The sequence below is a fragment of the Pteropus medius genome, unplaced genomic scaffold, assembly GCF_902729225.1.
Source record: "Pteropus medius unplaced genomic scaffold, Ma_sr-lr_union100, whole genome shotgun sequence".
Classification (NCBI taxonomy): domain Eukaryota; kingdom Metazoa; phylum Chordata; class Mammalia; order Chiroptera; family Pteropodidae; genus Pteropus; species Pteropus medius.
In genome coordinates this window covers 7,638,535-7,657,770 of record NW_024342473.1, presented here as the reverse complement: position 1 = coordinate 7,657,770, position 19,236 = coordinate 7,638,535, and the positions used below count along the sequence as shown (strand labels likewise).

Genomic DNA, 19,236 nt, shown 5'->3' with positions numbered 1-19,236 from the left:
CTCTTAAACTAGCACTTCACAAAGGAAGATATATGATGGTCAGCAAGCACACGAAAAGATGCTCAACATCACTAGTTATCAGAAAAAAATGCAAATTAAAACCTCAGTGAAGTAGTGCTACATACTCATGACTAAAATTAGAAAGACTGACAACATCAAATGTTGGCCAGTCTGTAAGCAACTCTTATACATTGCTGGTGGAAATATAACCTAGTACATCCATTTTAGAAAATGGTTTCAATAAAATTCCAACCTACAGAAATTCCTTTGACTTAGAAATTCCACTCCTAAGAGTAGTGAAACACATGTTCTCAAAGAGGCTCGTACAAGAATGTTTACAGTAGCTTTATTCATAATAGCTCCAGAATAGAAACATCTCAGATGTGCATCAGGGAAAATGGAGAGACAAATTGTGGTGTATTCAAACAAGGAATGAATCACTGGTACATACAGCAACATTGGCTAACTCTCAAAAACATGCTGAGCAAATCAGCAGGACACAAGAGGACATTCTGAGTGGTTCCATTTATAGAAATTCTAGAAGAGGCAAAACTAATCCAAGGTGGAAAAAAACCCCCGAAAAACACAATAACAGTGGTTGCCTCTGAGGATGGGGAAGAATGACTGGGAAGGGATGTGGAAGCGCTATCGGGGGAGATGGAAATGTTCCAAATCATAGGAGGACTGTGGATTACATGTATGTGTCCATATGTCAGATTGTACCATTGAGATGTGTGAATTTCAGTGTATGTATATTCTACCTCAAAAAACGGCAGAAAAATAATAATCGAGTGAAGAGTAGGTAGAGGTAAAAAGAATACAAGAATGGCCAGATATTAGTAATTATTAAAATTGTGTGATGGTCCCTGGGGTTCTATTTATTTTATGTATGTTTGAATTTCTTCCATAATAAAAAGTTTTAAAAAGGGCTTATAAGATGTAAAAAGTGGATTGATTAGAAGGATCATGTATTGCCGTGGTTGCTGTACTTTTCCTGGGCAATGTCCAATTATCCATATTAATGGAATAGAATACAGTAGTTTAAGAGCAAGCTTCGGAAGCATTTATTTACTATGTGGCTCTGAGAAAATTCCTTCATTTCTCCATAGTTCAGGTCCCTCATACAGCTTTGTGAGGTTTAAGTGAGATGAAATATAAATGCTTTGCCATATTCTTGCTCAATAAATGTTAGTTGTTTTTAGTGGAGGGAAAATGTGGCAGAGATCACTTAAAAAAATTATTTGGCTTTGAAAAATCCTTTTGTGTTTAATTTGAACGTGACTGTCTCTGATATTTGGAGAATTGACATGATGGGGTCACGATGAGAAGAACTTAGAAAAAGTAATTGCAGTGAACTCTTCCTTCCACTTGACACTTAACTTGAGAATTAACCCCTAAACTTTATCTCCATGAGACTGTCTTCAGATTTGTAACACAAAACTCATAAAAGGATAATGCATACAATCCCAAAATCTTTTTTTTTTCTTGTTGGTTTGCTTTTTGAATTTGAACTTTTTTCTTTCAAGAGCACCTGTCTCTCTCTCTGGGAGGTTTAGCTTGGGCCAATATTTAAATGGGCTGTTTTCTAACTTTAAAACAGCCAGTGGTAAAGAAAGAAGCCTAAGATTTTTGGACCTAAAAATAACAAAATAAATAATCCCCAGCTGGCTAATAAAAAACTAAGTATATAACCAATCTCAAGCCTGGAATATAGTTTTGAGTTTTTTTTCCTTTAGCAACTTGTATCTCCGTGTTTTCACATTCTGATGGCTGGAATTCTTTCCCTCATTCGCTCAAGGAATACAGTTTGAGTAACTTCCCTGCGCCCCATCCAGTTAGGCTCTGGGGAGGTAGGGGTGAGCATCACCCTCTTAGTTTTAAGGCCTAGAGACAGACACTTAATAAATAATGAGTCACTTATGGGGACACACCGAGGGTTGTCAGGGAGGGCCTGTCCAAGATGCCGTGAGCTCAGACCCTGTCCGGTGAAAAGGTCTCCGCTGGTCTCCTTTTCTTGCTTTACCTAGTGTTGGGTTTTGGTGTCCTTTTTCTTTAGAGGACCTAAATGGAATTTGCCAGAAAGAGCTGTCTTTAAAGACTTCTTTGTGGTGGTGATCTTTTCAAATTCCTTCACGGAAGTTTCTCTGAGCACTACAACATATTTCGCTTTAAGAAAGCAGATTTAGGACATCTGCTCAGGGTCGAAGTTCTCCGTACACCACATACCGGGTCACAGAGAGGTTCCCACGCCTCAGCTCTTTTGCTAGATGGCTGTGATTTCTCCTTCCTTTCCACCCACCCCCCCCCCCCCCACCCCAGGATGTGCTCACAAGCTCATGTCTGTTTCCAGCTCATTTCCCTCCGGATTCTAAAATGTAAAGAGCAGCCTTTAAAATGGAAGTTGGCCTTCCTCGCGGGTCTTCTCCATGACATCTTGTGTTTTGGAAGCTTCGATGTGCTCCGCTCCTTTATCTTGTACTTTTGTAGCACCTTTCTCATCTTTGTTCCTCTGCAGCTTTTTAAAAATACAGGCATTTATACTAATTAAGGATATAACGGATGGTTCTTCACACGTGCACATTATTTTCCATGTTTCCTCAGGATGATTTTTAATGGTTTGTCTCCCTCGTGTTCTGTTTTCCCCATCTGTACTTCTGATATAGTTGGCTAATTTTAGCTTTGTTCGAATAACTCAAATGCATACCATATGACTCCATGTAATTTCCCTGAGTATTTTAATCACTTTCTTGTTTCTAAAAAAATCCCTCTTTTAGGTTTTCACAGATATTTATTGAGCACCCACCATTTCCTCGTGCTAGGACTGGGATCTTCTCACTGACCTGGAACTTTGCTCCCAGCCCTCCTGCCTTCATTTCCTCCTCGCTGGACTTCTCTCCACATCCTTCACAGCCCTGCTAGTGTCCCCATGGTCACGCAGTTTTCCTGGGTTGCTCTGGCCCCCAGCGTTCTCTGACTCATGAGCACTTATCACCTTCAATCGCTCACTTGGTACTTAGTCATAAATGGCCTTGTGACATGTATCAAAATTCTCATGTACTGTCTTCCATGATTATCTTTTCATTTCTGGGCCCTGTATCACTTGATATAGTATTCTCTTCCTCTGGCACTTAAACAAATTAGAATTTATTGAAAAGATAATAGCTCATTGCTTTCTACTTCTCCATCTTCAGCTTCAGGAACCTCCAAGAAAAGTTAATTCCCTTTCTCAAAAGAAAGTATCAGCCATGTAGCTTTACTTGCCTCATGAGGAATGCACCTGAATTTATAGATCTCTTGGAACAAAATGAGCTGACTGGCCTCCAGTGATTTGTGAACTCTTACTTAGAGTTAGAACTCAATTAATTATGTACCAAAAGTTATTATACCCCCCTCTTTTGAAAAAATAATTGCCTAACAGATTGCAAAAGACTATGCCCCAGGCTTTTATGGAACACAGCTTCTTAGCGCAATTTCTCAGAATATAAATCAAGGGTAAGGTTTAGAATCAAGTCTCATAGGCTTAGAAATCATTTTTGTTTAGAGATCCACATAGTTTGATCTCAAGCAGTTCTGAGGACTGGAGGAAACATTGATCATTCATGTTGTTTGCCTAAAAAATAAAAACAAAAAAAACCCCCACCACTCTAGAAGTTCTACATTCCACAGATTTGTCTTAACCAGTGAAGATTAAAGAAAACATCTGTCCAGTTGCCTCTTTAAAGATCTTTATAGGAAGAATCCTGGGCATGTGAAAGGAGTCAGGTTCACAGTGTAGGCCTCTAGCTACAGTTCCCCAAGGTCTGGAGAGGGCATCGCGAGGATCTCAGTTCCAGCTTCCTGCTAAAAATAAGTGGAAGGCATTTACTCTTCGTTACGTGCTTGCTTTCAGCAACATTTATGAGAAAGCAAAAGGGAGTTTCTAAACTACTGCCAGACGGCAAGTACTTGGAGCACTGAAATGAGACTAAAACCCGGTCAGAAAGAAACATAACATCTTTAGAACAAGACAGTTGGGCCTCTTTTGAGAAACACTTGAAACTAAAGAATTTCTAAACTTTCCATGAAGATATATTGGCAGATTACACAAAATTATTTCTTGAGTTCAAGGTTTAGAAATAAAGATCAAGCCTGAGTGACAAAGAGGACCTCAACAGTAGTCTCCTATTTGCTGGCTATTCTTTGCTCCTGTTAATTCAGTTTCTTCTCTGTTGAGGATATTATTGATGAGCTAGCTTCCTTTTCCCCATCTTTGGTACAGAAGAACTTTTATTGTCACCCACTATTAAAGTGGTAGCTTTTCAAAAACCAGTTGACCCTTGAACAACACAGGTTTGAACTAATGGGTCTACTTATAAGTGGATTTTTTCCAATATACATACAGTTGGCCCTTTGTATACCTGGGTTTTGCATCCAAGGAGTCAACCAACTGCAGATCAAAATTACTGTTTTCAATTCGCGGTTAGCTGAATCCATGGATGCAAGAGGGCTGCGTGTATGCATTGATCTAAGCCATTTATATAAGGGACTTGAGCATCCTCGGATTTTGTTTTCCACGGTGGGGTCCTGGAACCAATTTCCTGCAGATACCGAGGGACAACTGGTAGTTAAGTTTTTGGGGAGTCAAAAGTTATATGTGAATTTTCAATTGCGCAGCAGGTTGGCGCCTCTAACCCCCACGTTGTTCAAGGGTCAACTGTATACCCTTACAAGAAAATTTTATATGCATATTTTGTTTAGTTCATGACCCTGTGTGTCTTTTCCATTCTCTCTGAAGCTACACTGACCTAGTTTTACACTGATCAATTTTTTTTTTAAAGCTTTCTGCTTTACTTACCTGCAGTCATTCCTTACTCTGATGCTTTCTGTATGAAACAGGAACATTTTTAAAACAAACCAAAATATTCTTGGTATTTTCAAGATTGTTGTGCTATATAGCAGTAGTTTTTACCTACCTTTCCTCCCCTGTTGGCTTCATGTTCATACATTTATAAAACACTTTCAAATCATGAAAGCCTAATTTCTTGAGAATCAATATCTTGTTCAGAATTCGTGTCTCATAAAATCAGCAGCTATATATAGAAGGCTGGATCTAAACTGCAAGAACACTTTCGATACTAATCCAAGCGGCAGGAGTAGGTGTCAAGTAAGTTCCGTGATTCTTCTGCTATGACTTATATGGTTTAATAAGATTTGGGTCGACATCTTCACAAGTGCTTATAAATAACAGTGCTGTGATTTGTATACTGACTGGAACCTTGAGCTTAAAGTTGATTTTTCAATTGAGCTGATAGATCTGTTCTTATCTTGTCCAGTCCCTCTTGTGACTAACCCTCCACATTTATAGGTGCAGCCTGAGAGCATGAAACAGTGCAAAGCCAACTGGACCACAAGGGGACTGAACCTCTGTTCCTGGGCTCACAAACTTCATTCTTAAACCAGGGCAGCCAAACAGTCAACCAATTAGTGATTCATTTGACAGCAGGAGCCAGACTCTTGAGCTGATCTAATCCAGATCCAATAAAGCACATATTAACAGAAGAGCAGAGTGGCAGCTGTCAAGAGCAAGACTCACTCACTTCCATTAAGCCACAGTGACTTTCAGCGTCACACTATTTCATACCAGACTTTAGAATCACCAACAATCTTCTTTTAGAAATGCAACATTTACAATAGAAAACATTTGCCACTTCTATTTTTTTAATGTTTATAAATCTTGCACATTTAAAAACTTTAATCATACTGTGTTCTACAGGTAAATTTTTGGTTCAGCATTAGATTGCAATTCATTCATTTTGTTTACTGGAATTTATTCACTGCTATTTTATTCCATTTTATGGGTATATTATAATTTATCCATTCTACTGTGATGGACATTTGATTGTTTCCAGTTTTTTTGCTATTATAAGTAGTTTTGCTATGCATAGTCCTGTGTGTGTCCCCTGTATGCACATGCAAGTTTCTCCACGGAATATACATACCCTAGGAGTGGAGCTGCTGGGTTGCAAGATGCATCTTTAATTTTGCTGGACGATGTCAGTGTTTCTGAAGTGCTTTGTTTCGATTTATATTTCCACCAACAATAAGTATCCCAATGTGCCCACATCCTAGTAATACCTGATACTGTCAGACTTTGGAAATTTTACTAATATACTAGTTGTGAAACTGTAATTGTATTCAAAAATTTTTTGCCTCTCATTTTCTAGAATAGTAGTGGAGTTAAACAGATTTTTGTAGATATTTTGGCCATTCGGTCTTCCTCTTTTGTGAAGTACCCAATCCCAGAGTTTTGTCCATTTTTCTTTTGGTCTGATCAGTTCAGCCTGTGTGTGTATTTATATTCTAGATGCTAATCCTTTGTCCATCATTATGCGTTGCAAATATCTTCTCCAAATTTAATTTGCCTCTTTATACTTTTATTTATAGTTCTCATTCGAATGCGATTGCCTTGTATGTTTTGTCTTAATACACAAAATCTTTCCTCAATGTCATATAAATGCTCTTCTGTCATCTTTTAAAAGTTTTAGTTTTGCCTTTCACACCTAAGTCTTCAGTCCATTTGGAATCGATTTGGACTACCACATACATACATGAGGTAGTGGTCCAAATTCCTGTTTCATAAAGATAACCACCAGCACCATTCACTGGGATGTCTCTGCTTCATGCTGATCTGCAAGGCCGGCTCTCAGAGATCATCAAGTTCTCATACATGTTGTGTTTTTTCTGGAGTCTGTTTGGACTCTGGTTATTTGATTTCTCTCTGTGCCAACACTACACTTTCTATATAGTTTTCTATGACTTCTTGCTACCTGGTAAGTCTAGTGCCCTCACCTGTTGTTCTTTAGGCCTGTTTTGGCTATTGTTGGCCCTTTGCTAGTCTGGAATAGAAGAAATGCCGTTTTCTAAATGTTGCTTCTAATAGTAATTGAATTTATAATTAGGTAAGGAGATAGAAACAAGATTGAAATATTCTGATCAGTAAACCTGAGAGTAAATATGTTTACTTGATTTTTATTTGAACATGAAGTTTGCAAAATTTAGATTTGAGAATTTAGGTTCATAAAGTCTTCTTTATCATGCAATATCTACAAACCATATTAATACAGATGTTAAACTTGTTTGGTTGGTTGTGCTGTTTTCATCATAAATTTAATTAACATTGAACTTGGACCACTTGCCTGAGCAGTAATACAGATAATGTTTGGCCAATGAAGCCACATGACACTATAATTAGATCTCATGAAACAATGGTCTCAAATTATTTTAAGTGCTTGTAATTTTTAGTAATATGCAGGCTCATGTATAAATATCAAAAGGGAAGCTCAACTAGGGGTGGGTGTGTGTGTGTGTGCTGGTAACTGTTTACTAAGGGAATAGAGAATTTTAATGTACACATTCAGCCTGGGAAACTTTGTATTGTTTATTAAATAAAGCGGAGAAAGCAAGAGAGGAATCAGCAGTGGGAAATAAGGTCACCAGATAAGGGTTTTTTCTTACTACTCTGTTTCCTGTTCTGGGTGGCTCTGTTATCCACTCTGAGAATTTCATTCCTCTTACCCAAATTGAAAATTTCCCATTTCCTGTCACTCTTTCTACTACCTCCCCCATTTCTTGTGCTGCCAAACCAAAGCAGTTCAAACGGATAAAGACCAGTTAATTTGTTAAAGAGCACAGAGCTTTCAGTAAAAAGAACTTTATCAGCAGAATAAGAATTGGGTCAACTTATTGTACCATGTCTTAGTAGGTCTACACCCATATAGCAAGTCAGCTCATCCTTGCCTATCTTCACAACCACTGAACTACAAAAAAGAATGACTATAATAGCTACAGAAAAGTTATTGGGGGTGGCAGGATTTTTTCTCACCAGCATCTACGTTTTTAGAATAAAGCGGAGCTTAGATGGCAACTATAAAGGGTTACGCTTTTAAGAGAAGCATTCAATATCACTGATTATATTATGTCACAAAGGGATGGATTTCAGAAAGCCCTGTTCTCTTATTTTTTGAATTATTGAAGTGGTGAAACTGTTACAATGTTTTAAGTAATTAGTCTAAAAACAGCAGCAGCCCTTGTCAAACTTATGGAGGGTAGAAATAGCTATGAAAGGCATAGGATAGGGTTGCATTCCAGAGGATGAAAAAAAAAAGTTCTGAGTTAAAAAAAACCCTAACATTTCCCTGGGAAACTACTATATTCAATATAGGGAGTGTTGTGTACTTCAGACATTTTATAGGACTCCGTGTGGTATTTCTCCATCTAAATTAAGATTCAGGAACCCAGGTTGGTCTGATCCCACTTCAACACTGATAATTAATTAAAAGCACCTTAATAAGACATAAGAACAACAGAACAAAAACTATAGTATATAAAATGAAAAAAGTATAATTTGCCACATTGTTGCTTTTTGGCCTGTGTAAGAGGTCAAGAACTGCAAGTGGCTTTCCTTCTACAAAATTCACATCTCTAGGGTGATGGATGTTAACTAGATGACAGGAATCCTTTCATAATATGTATCAAATCACCACCATGTATGCTTTAAATATGCTAGTTTTGTCAACTATACCTCAGTAAAGCTGGAAAAAAAGTTCGTGTCTCTTGGTCCCTGACTTTTGAAGTTCAAGGTTGGGTAAAAAATAATTTGTACCAAGTTAAGATTACTGATTAACTACTTCAGGGGTTTCCAGCAGGTGTCTAACCTGATGATTTAAGGAGAAACAGTAGAAAGTAAGTGTAATTGGTCCACATGAAACTGTATCACACAGAGCAGAAACCTGAAACTATGCCTCTGAAGACCTGGGCTTGTGTTCTTTTTGAGAATCAATGTCTCTATAGAGAGACCACTACCAACAGGGTTCCTCAGAATTCACGAGGTTGTTTTTGTTTTTGGTTTTTCAGTTACAGTCGACATACAATATTTTTTTGGTTTCAGGTATACTACATAGTGATTAGATATTTATATAACTTATGAAGTGATCCCCCCATAAGTCTAGTACTCACTTGACATATTACATTGACTGTATTCCCTGTGCTGTACTTTACATTCCCGTGACCATTTTGTAACTGCCAATTTCTACTCCTTAATCCCTTCACCTTCTTTACCCAGGCCCCAAACCCCCTTCCCATCTGGCGACTATCAGTTCTCTGTATCTATGGGTTTGTCTCTGTTTTGCTCGTTTTTTAGATTCCACATATAAGTGAAATCATATGATAGATCTTTCTCTTATTTCAATTAGCATAATACTCTCCGGGTCCATCCATGTTCTTGCAAAGCAAGATTTCATTTTTTACGGCTGATACTCCATTGTATGTGTGTGCCACATCTTTATCCATACATTTATCAATGGACACTTGCTTCCATAGGTTGGCTCTTATAAATAATGCTGCAGTGAACATAGGGGTGCATGTATCTTTTTGAATTAGTGTTTTGGATTTCTTCAGATAAATACCCAGGAGTGGAATTGCTGGGTTATAGGATAGTTCTATTTTTAATTTCTTTGAGGAATGATCTGTTTTAGTATTACTGGGTAGGGAGATTGGAATTGGCACTAAATACAGCTGTGTGACTGTAAACAGGTCAGTTGGCCTCTTCTGAGCCTCACCTATAAAATAAGGCTAGATTGTATGACTCTTTAGAAGAACTAAATATGTGAAAGCACTTAGCAAAACTTATAATGCATAGCTGGTGTGCAAAAAATATATTTGTTTCTTCTGTTAAACTGTGCTGAGGCTGTAAAAATTCTAAGTTGTAATAATTCCTTGATTTCCAAAATAACCATCATTATATTCAATAAACAAATACATGTTAACTGACCCTAGGCAGAAACCGTGAGGTTCAGACCCACTCCTCAAGGAACTAATAATTTATTAGGGACAATAATATATACTGAATCATAAAAGGATCAAATTCAATGGTAGTTCGAAGGAGTAAGAGAAATTTGGGGCTGCAAGGAAACTTGGAAGTATTTGTGGAGGAAAGGACACTTGAGCTTTCTAAAATTTCTAAAATACTAGAAAGATGACATTTGGTCAGGTGGAGACTGGAAGAAGGCTTGGAGATGAAGACATCCGAGGTTTGAGGAATGCCGTGGAGATGGGCAAGTGCAAAGTGCGTCTGGAGAATGTGATCTGTCCAGTAAGACTGGAATGCAGACTCCTGGGAGATAAGGATGAAAATGGAAGCTGGAAACAGACCACAGAAGACCTCTGAGCACTTGACTAGGGACTTTGGCATTTATTCTGTAGGCAACCAGGAGTCATAGAGCTGAAATACAGCTGGTGCTGTGCTGCGGCTGAATTAATCTCAAAATTGAGGGGAGGGCAGTGGGGCGAACCAGAGGCAGAGAAATCAGCAGAGGCTATTCTCACTTGTGGGGAGACTGTGGGACTGTAAAGGACTTGGGTATGCCACAGTCCAAGTATATTTTAGGGCTTTTAGCAAGTGACATTACAAATTGGTAACCTGTCCCTAGGATGAGGAAAGGGACTCTATTACTTTAAACTTTAATTTTTAATGGAAAGCTCTTAAATTTTGGAGCGAGGCCTGTTATGACTTGGCCTTTGACCTCAAAGAAAAGCCATGGAGAATGTGATCCGAGATTTGCTTTAAGAGGCAGCTGCATCATGGCAGGCCCAGGACAAAGACCCAAGTTTAGGTGATGGTGATAGCAAAGAGAAAGACACAGCTTTCAAGAGGAAAAAAGACTTGGCCTGATTAAATGCAACAGGTAAAGGAGAAAGTCCAGGGAGGACATTAACATGTGTTGTGCTGTTTAAAACAGATTCTGCCCAAGTTAGTAATATCTGCTCAGTTGTCATGTTTTTGTTTATAACTACATTTCTAACATTTAAGTGTTATACTGTTCATTCCTAAATGGTAGGAAAAGTGAAGAGTTCTCAATTTAAGTGGAAGACTGTCTTAGAGACTAAGTTTCTATCTGGTAACACTTTGAAATACTAGCAAATTGTTCTTGCAACGCGATATGTAGGCAAAGCATTTCTCAAAGGCAAAAGTTCATTTCTATAAAGTTATTACTATGTAAACCATAAAAACAATAAGTATAGAAAGAAACATTAAATAAAAGATTTTGCTTTTATTTAAAATAAAATGCATTTATACAGTCTTTGAATCATGGATTATTGGACAACACTGGTAATCCGCCCCTCCCTGGCACCCTTTCGGGCTCTGTGAGCTAGGAATTTTTGACTAGCACCAATGCAGATTGTAACAGCGCAAGAGACTAGAACACGGCCAGTCTAGGCATTAGAGTTAAGGACACTGTGGCAAATCACTATAATGAAGTCATTCTTAATTTAGCTGATATTAAAACTGCACATCAATTATATTTTTAAAAGCATTTAATGTAAAGATGCTACATCTAAGCCATTTGCTAGTTGTATTTTTAAAAAAACTGTACAATTTTATAAAATTTGTTTGTACATTAGTTACACAAAATGCATACTTCATAGACCTTTACTTCATATTATAATGCAAACGTTGCATATTTTAGGCAGACAGTGAATATGCTGGTGAATACTAAGTGTTGTAATACAATATGGTGTAAAAATATAAACACAAGACAATATACATACATGCTTATTCAAAGACAAAAACAAATCAAGCACAACGGACTAAGAGCATTTTCCTTCAAGGTCAAACAATGACATTATTGAACATCAGGCATCTTTTGCAGGTCTAATTTATCTTTTTTTTTTTTTTTTTTTTGGTGGGTGGGGGGATGTTTCAAATGGCTACCAGAGTAGGATATTTTTAAAAACGTGAGGTCAAATTAAACATACATTAAAACACATGCATTAAACATGATAAACAGACTTCATATAGTTTAAGCCCTGGATAGCTTTAAAGTAGATGGCTTGAGTTTCTTAAGAGTTTTGCTAGCTGAAATCAGTGATGTTTTGTTCCTGACTTGCCCACTACTTCAGTTTTTAATTCATGGCTCTAAGGAATGTGCGCCATTTTCAAGTTCATATATTATATCATGATAGCAGATTAATAGTCGTCGTGCTTGTTAGTGCACATTATTAACTGATCTGGTAAGGCAAATAAGTTTTCATGATAAAATGATAAATTTCAAGCTTACTTTATTAAGCAGCATATAACAAACAGCTTTTAAAGTTAAATATTGTTATGGCCATGGAGTTTTATTATACAATATTTCTATTCACACCCAACCACTGGTAAGTTTGTAGAACATCTCTTCATCTAAACTCTCATTTTGGTCTTTCGCACGTGTTGAGAGAAATATGTAGCCACCAATGAATTCATGAACCACTTTGCAATCTACTTCAGTACAAATGAAGGACAATCGTACTTCATCTGCAAACTCTACAGTGACCTGGAACAAAGACAAAGAACTGTAAGGACCAGTAAAGCCTGGATCCAGATGGGTGCATCCAAGCAAAGCTATTATGCTATTTAGCCTATCGATCTTCAAATATTTTTTTAATCCTAAACTAATACTGCTTTCAAGTCCAAAAGAATAAGTAAAGGTTACCAGCCCTTCCCCCAGTCCTTTTCAGTTTTTATGTTCTGAAAAGGAAGACAAGGGGTTTAGGTCATTAAGTTCCCAAATAGTCTCTGGTGATTCGATTAATAAGAATGTCTCTCTTCAAGTCCTGGGAGAAAACCTACTTCCTGTGTTTAATATTTACTTAGATACTTAACCTTTAGGTATCATGTTAAAATATTTCGGAAATACAAGATTCTATAAAGTAACAGAAACTGATGCTACAAACATAGTGATCTTAAAACAAATGACTTACATGTACTCCAAGACTAGGGGCAGCATGATATATATAGCGGTAGATGTGCCAGGTTTTACAGCCCCCAGCATCTCAATTTACATGGTTACTCTGTGTGGTCACAGACAGTGATAGCCTTCATGCCTCTAAATTTTAGTGTCCTCATTTGTAAAGTAGGGATAATCCACCTACCTCCCAAGGCAGTAGTGAGGTTTAGAAATAGGGTACCCATATAAAACATTTAGTATCAGACCTGGCACAAAGTAGACATTCAGTGAACACTAGCTGCTATTTGAGTGGGAAAGACTTATACATTATCGAAAGACAACCTTAAAAAAGATATGGCAATATTCTAAATAGATCATTTTTTCTTAGAATTTTAATAACTGAACTAGTTATGAAATAGGCAAATTTAAGTGAGAAATGACTAACCATGTTTTATACTTTAAGAGGAAATAGTACAACTAATCTTCAGAATTTATAGGCCTTTTTATTCTTAACTTAGTAATTTTTAGCAGTATGCAAGTAATACTGTTATAGCTTACCATTTTTATTTCCCAGTTTACATTCCACTGTTTCATGTTACTGAAACGCCATGTTTTGATTGCGTCTCCTGTGCTGGCATCCATCCTAATCAGTCTGTTGTATGCGATTCCAATAAGTTCTTCTTTTTTGCCCCCTTGGAACCTATAGCATTGAAAACACAGTAAATAAATGTTTAAAAACATGTCGGGGGGGCTATTTTTTTCAAGCTATGTGCTCTTTAACTGTAAAAAAAAAAAAGTGTTAGTTAATACAAATAAAAACAAGTGTAATCATTTTGAATTTTTAATATAAAAATTACAAGTATAGAAAATATATTCCAACATTCTTTAAATTTTACTGTAAAACAGATTAATGGGTCTCAGTAGGTAGCTTTAAATGTTTACTTTCTAATATATTAACTTGATTAAGTAAAAAGGCACGGATTAAGGTTTACACATAGATGTTTGTAGAACCACTGACCTTGCAATAAAGTGTGTGATGCCGAATTCTGGTAAGGACTGCCAAGCTTGAATAAATCTCATCTTGGCTTCAATTAGACTCATCTGAGCGACGTTCTGATGGGCCTCCAAGATTCTTGCTGTTATCTAAATATGATTAAATATCACCTTTACCATTACATATTATTTGTTCATGGTAGAATCAAGACAAAAAGATCAGAGAACTGAATTAGGTGTCCCACCCCAAAAATCATACGTTGCAAGAGTTAGAAGATATCTGAAGCTACATTTGGAAACTGTAGTAACATAATAACTTTTCAAAATAAACTGATATATTTCTTCTTAATTTCAGTTTCCATATGTCAAGAAACAAAGTACTATTAGGAATACATAACTGCCACTCTTAACACATTCCAAGTACAAACATATATAATCATGCTATTATAAAACAGCATTGTTCTAATCCATACATACATGGTAAATTTTAACTTTAGCAACAAGATAGATGATCAGAATGAGTACCTAAAATACAAGTTTCCAGCAGAAATATTACCATAATATTTTTAAAATTTCTCTAAAGAGATCATTAGGTTAAATTTTAATTTATACTATACTCACTTTGGGATGACTACTCCCACAGGAGTGGGAGGAAATTAATCCATGAGAGGAGATTGTGGCTAGGGCTTTAAATATTTTTTATTTTCTTTCTTTTTTGGTAAATATGGAGAACTTACCAAATCTCTTATATAGCCTGGCTGTAGATGGCAATGCGAGGAAAGAAAAAGGAGGCAGAAAGAAAAAAAAAAGGCAATCAGAAAAAATGGCAATGAAGCAAAGAAAAAGTTGCGGTAACCTGCAAACCAAAATTCCAGCCAAAACCATGCAAAAAATTACTTTAGGTGGAAACCAAGCAAAGTAATGCAAGCATGAAAATGAAAATGAGGAAGCAGTGATTACTTTCCATTTAAAATACTGAGAAAACACTCCACATTATTTTAGATTGTTAAGTGTTACTAAAATTAAGGGTAGAAATTTATAGGGAGAAAATTAAAAGAATACCCCTTTCTCCCCCACGTACCAGTTCCTACTGGTTAGGGTAAAGCTAATTATTTTAGTAACAAAATCAAAATTAATACTCAAAGACCAATGTCTCAGATTGAGTCAGAATATGATCCATGCACTGCTTTTCAGAAATAAGTTGAAGGCATAAAATAAGTGCAGTGACCATACTGTTTCTTCATGAACACAAGGAAAGCAAACCTCCCAATTACCATCTGCTTTTTGCATCCTTTTTCCTGGAAGGGAAAATAAAGAGATGCCATACTCTACACTAGGAATGGTGGCTATAAACTTATCAGTCCATTTCAATTTGGATTAACATGGATAAAATGTAGAACGACTTTTCTTTAGAATGTAAAAATCAAGTTTGGGAGTCATATTCATGTGAAAATATCCAAAGCAATTTTAATAAATATGGAGCTTTGGGGAATTAAAGATTAAATATAACAAAGGCTGTACTGAAGGACCCAAAGAAAAACAATGTGCTTATGCTCTGGTAGAGATGAATGACCCCATGCCTGCACATCTTCCTGACCTTTGAATGCCACTGGATTATACAGGTTAACAATCATTGAAGTACTATGTTCAATGACTAGTACAGCACCTGACACACAACAGCAACTAAATGTCTGCCTATCAGCACTTACTATAATGGTGTTAGGGCACTGCATGGTCTCCACCTTCTAGGAACAACCTATAAGTCTAGTTAGGGAAAGGAGGATTAAAAAAGAATATGCATTTGAAAAGATGCCAAAGTGGAAGACAAGGCTAGAAGGATCCTTAACCTGGGACCACACATATACTGCCATCTTGCCAGTATTTGTCCTTAAGAGACTGTTCAGTTGACAATCTAGTTGAGAACTTTCTAAAGTGAGAACTATCATTTTAAAGGATCTGAGAACACAGTACCTGTATCTTTGAGAGCTAAACCAACATTTGACCATTTTCATAATTATACTCTAAGATCTTTTTTCCTTATACCTGATAGTGAAATAAGACTGCTGAGATTTGAATTTATTCATTGCCTTTGAAGGCAAATGAATCTACTCTCAGAAAGTTTCTTTACAAATAATTTTCAATGAAATAACTAAGAATTTAAAAAATTTAGTATTTGATTTACTTTTTCTTTTTAACTTACAATCTACATTCCATAACGCTCCCGAGGGTAGCGTCTCCTCCATTCCTTACTACTCCCACACTGCAGGACTGTGGGATAAACAGTTTCCATGTAGCTCAAAAAACCTCAGAAACTTAAAAGACAAATGCTTGGTGATTAAAACTTCTGAACATTTCTAATTTCTACTTAAGTGATTTCAGACCCATATGATAAGCATTATATTTAAAGTTAAGTATTACTAAGTGTTCTGGGTATTTCACTGGGCCTTTACTTCAGTAATGTTTTTAAATTATCCCTGAAAGATGAAAATGAAACTAGATAAAAATAAAATATTTATTTTAAACATCTTCACACACCGCCCCCCCCGCCCCCCAAACTGAAGCCTTTTCCTTTTATGGCATGATGTAGAGAATACTGGGGGCTATCCCAAGTAAAATTCCCCTGCAAAGAACCTTTTAGGTCGTACTGAAGAATCATTTTACTAAATAGCAATCCTTCTATGGTCTTAATTTCCAGTAAAGGAATTCTAAACAAGAGTGAACAAAAGCAGTCAATTTCAATGAAAATTTACCAAATTTTGTCACATTATGCAAATTTTGGTTAGGTTTTGACTGTTAATGTTAAGAAAAAACAATGTTAAAATGTAGACTACTTCTACCCTTGGAAAATTTATTTCCAAGGCTGGAAAAGTCAATTTTAACAGCAAAGAACAGTCATTAGATTGTGTGGAGAAATGAAAAAAAGTGCATGAATTAAGGAACACGAAGCAGTAAGACCGCATTTAATTCCTTGAAAGAATATCCTGTCAACAGAGTGATCTCCTTCATGTTATTTACAATAAATATGCTCCAACTATTCTATTACCTGTTCTATTAAAATGATAAAAGGTTTTTTTAAATGACCAATTTAAATGAACTAAAAGCTATGTGTTTCCAATTTTATAGTCTAGCCACCTCATACAAAAGACTACCAATTAAGACAAAAAGTTTTAAGAAGGGAAACTAAATTTAAAGTATATGTATAAAACTGTAAAACAAACTAAAAGAAAATGGTAGATGAAGTAAAATGAACCGTACCTGCTTGTTCTTGTACTTTTTCAGATAGCGAGGGGACACCAAACATTCAGGATTTATATCAGTTGTGATCTGCTCTGGTATTAACTGAGGATCTGGGTTTAAATGCTGCATCTTCAGAAAGGAAAGAATATTCTGAACTTCGAGGTTATAAGAACTGTCCGCCATGGTCTTGCCTTTGGAGGCTAATCTGCACGCTGCCATCCAGTGTGCATACTGTTTTTCCTGTCAAAAAGAAATACTGAGGTATGAATTATGCTATATGATGGATTCTTTGAATATAAAATATAAGGACAGTCGACTAGTTAACTCACTAGAGAATCGAAGACGACCACTTTTGATTGGAAAACTTACATTGTCACAACGAAGCCAGATTTCATTCATGCCCTCTGCAACCGGAATCAGGAGTTTAATGTTAAATTTTTGGCCTGAAATGTTCACATCTGGGGTAACTTCACATCCTGTAATAAAAAATTATTAAAATGGTCAAATTTACTTTTAAGAAATCCCAACCCAATACAGGCAGCCCTTATTTTACAGCATCTTAACATGGAGCTGTTGAATCTATAAATTAGAGAATAAATTCTTTATGCCCAGTAATTTTGTTTGGGGTAGAGCAGAGTCAGAAAGATCTAATATAGAAAAAGAGGTAATGGCACAGAGTTTGCGGCCCTCACAATTATAAAACTGGACTGAGAAAGGGTCCTGTTAAAAAGGTATTACCAAAAAACACCACTTATACTCCGACAAGTTTTGATATGTTGTTTCAATATCATTCAGTTCTTTGAATCTTAAGTTATTTAGGATTTAAGTTTCTAAATGCATAGGGACTTAAAATATCTTTCTGTAATTAAATTCTAACTTAATTGTGTTTTGGTTAGAATGACTTTTTGATGCCTTAAACAAGTCTGTGAGAGGGATTAGCCAGTTTGAGCTAGAGTCCTATTTGGGAGCTTCTTAGCCCTGCTGCTCCCTAAGCAACTGCTGTACCCTCCGATCCCTGTGGAAAGAAGCCGAACGGCACAGGTCTTTTGAGCCATCTGGGTGCTCCCGGCACATGCCTCCTTCCAAAATTCCAGGGTGCTGGAACACTTAAGTATTTACAACTCACAAATACTTTAATTCAGAGGGTGAACATTGGTACAAAAATGGTTTCTTTAATTTCTTTATAGATATGACTCAACAAATTAACTTTATGCACAATATTTTAGGAGTGCATCTGCTTCAGAAAATAACATACACTTAATATACTTGGAAAGTCAGTATGAAAATAACTGGCATTCAGAATTTCACTTCACGGGCAAGTTCTCAGAATTTATGGGTTGCAACAATTCATGTAATCAACTGTTAACATCAGCTGGTAGCTTTACAGAAGAGAACATGGATTTACTGAACATAACAGTTGGATGATGGGGTAATGGTTGGCATAAATAAGTAGTAACCAATAAAACATATGGAGAAGAGCTTAGCAATCAGACAGATTTGGGTTCTAGACTTTTCTCTACCACTTAATTATGGACAATTTATTTAACATATCTAAGCCCAAATTTCCTGACCTTAAACTCCACCTCATTAGGGATGTTGCAAGGATAAGATAATGTACGTGTTGAAGGCCCCTAAAGGGTATTCCAATTGTTTGTACTTAGTTCGTGTCACCCTCAATATGTCTTAAGACCAGCAGACTCTATGATGAAAAACATAAAGTGTTAGCAGGACATTCCGTTGCCTTGCTCTTTGTACTGGAGCAACTTCTCTTGATACCAAGTACAAAGAACGAGATAATAAACCTCTACATACATATCTTCCACACAGAAAGAACAAACATTAAGATGGTCATTTTTTCTCCTCACATAAATGTTTTAACTATTATATAAAAGAAACAACATTTTAGATAAAGGGGGTCCTTTTCTCCAAACTCTCCAGAAGCAGCCCCTATCATGAATTCGGTAGACTTTCTCTCCCCTTTACTTTTTAAAAAAATTTACTACATATAAATAGCAACAGCATTTAACTCCTTCTATACAAGCATTAGAAACTATGAGAAAGTTGTGTGGCAATGTGTTTATCTGAAAATAATATACAATCTTTTGTAAAATTCTATTAATTATCCAGGTAGATTTAAAGTACACAATCCTGTAATAATTTGGCCTCTTTTAGAAGTAAAATACCAAGAAAACTAAAAGGGGAGAGACAAAGTGAGCAGTAACTCAAGTGACAGTGTAGGCACAGAGGCACTTACTGGGCCACA

At 36.4% G+C, this 19,236-nt stretch overlaps 1 protein-coding gene and 1 long non-coding RNA gene across 4 annotated transcripts in view; one reads left to right on the top strand and one right to left on the bottom strand.

The window, feature by feature from the left end:
* The window catches only part of LOC120604421 (uncharacterized), a 65,373-nt gene that overhangs the window by 42,203 nt on the left and 3,934 nt on the right, over positions 1–19,236 (top strand). The window lies entirely within an intron of this gene.
* The window catches only part of FERMT2 (FERM domain containing kindlin 2), a 60,795-nt gene continuing 52,631 nt past the window's right edge, over positions 11,073–19,236 (bottom strand). For 2 of the 3 annotated variants that reach the window (XM_039865104.1, XM_039865103.1), the window contains exons 11-16: positions 17,343–17,449; positions 16,992–17,213; positions 14,474–14,494; positions 13,762–13,886; positions 13,302–13,443; positions 11,073–12,350 (exon numbers count right to left, since the gene is read on the bottom strand). In XM_039865104.1, coding sequence (XP_039721038.1) covers positions 12,177–12,350; positions 13,302–13,443; positions 13,762–13,886; positions 14,474–14,494; positions 16,992–17,213; positions 17,343–17,449 — 791 coding nt within the window. In that variant the 3' untranslated portion in view covers positions 11,073–12,176. The remainder of the gene's footprint in view (positions 12,351–13,301; positions 13,444–13,761; positions 13,887–14,473; positions 14,495–16,991; positions 17,214–17,342; positions 17,450–19,236) is intronic. The other variant, XM_039865105.1, reaches the window with a different exon arrangement.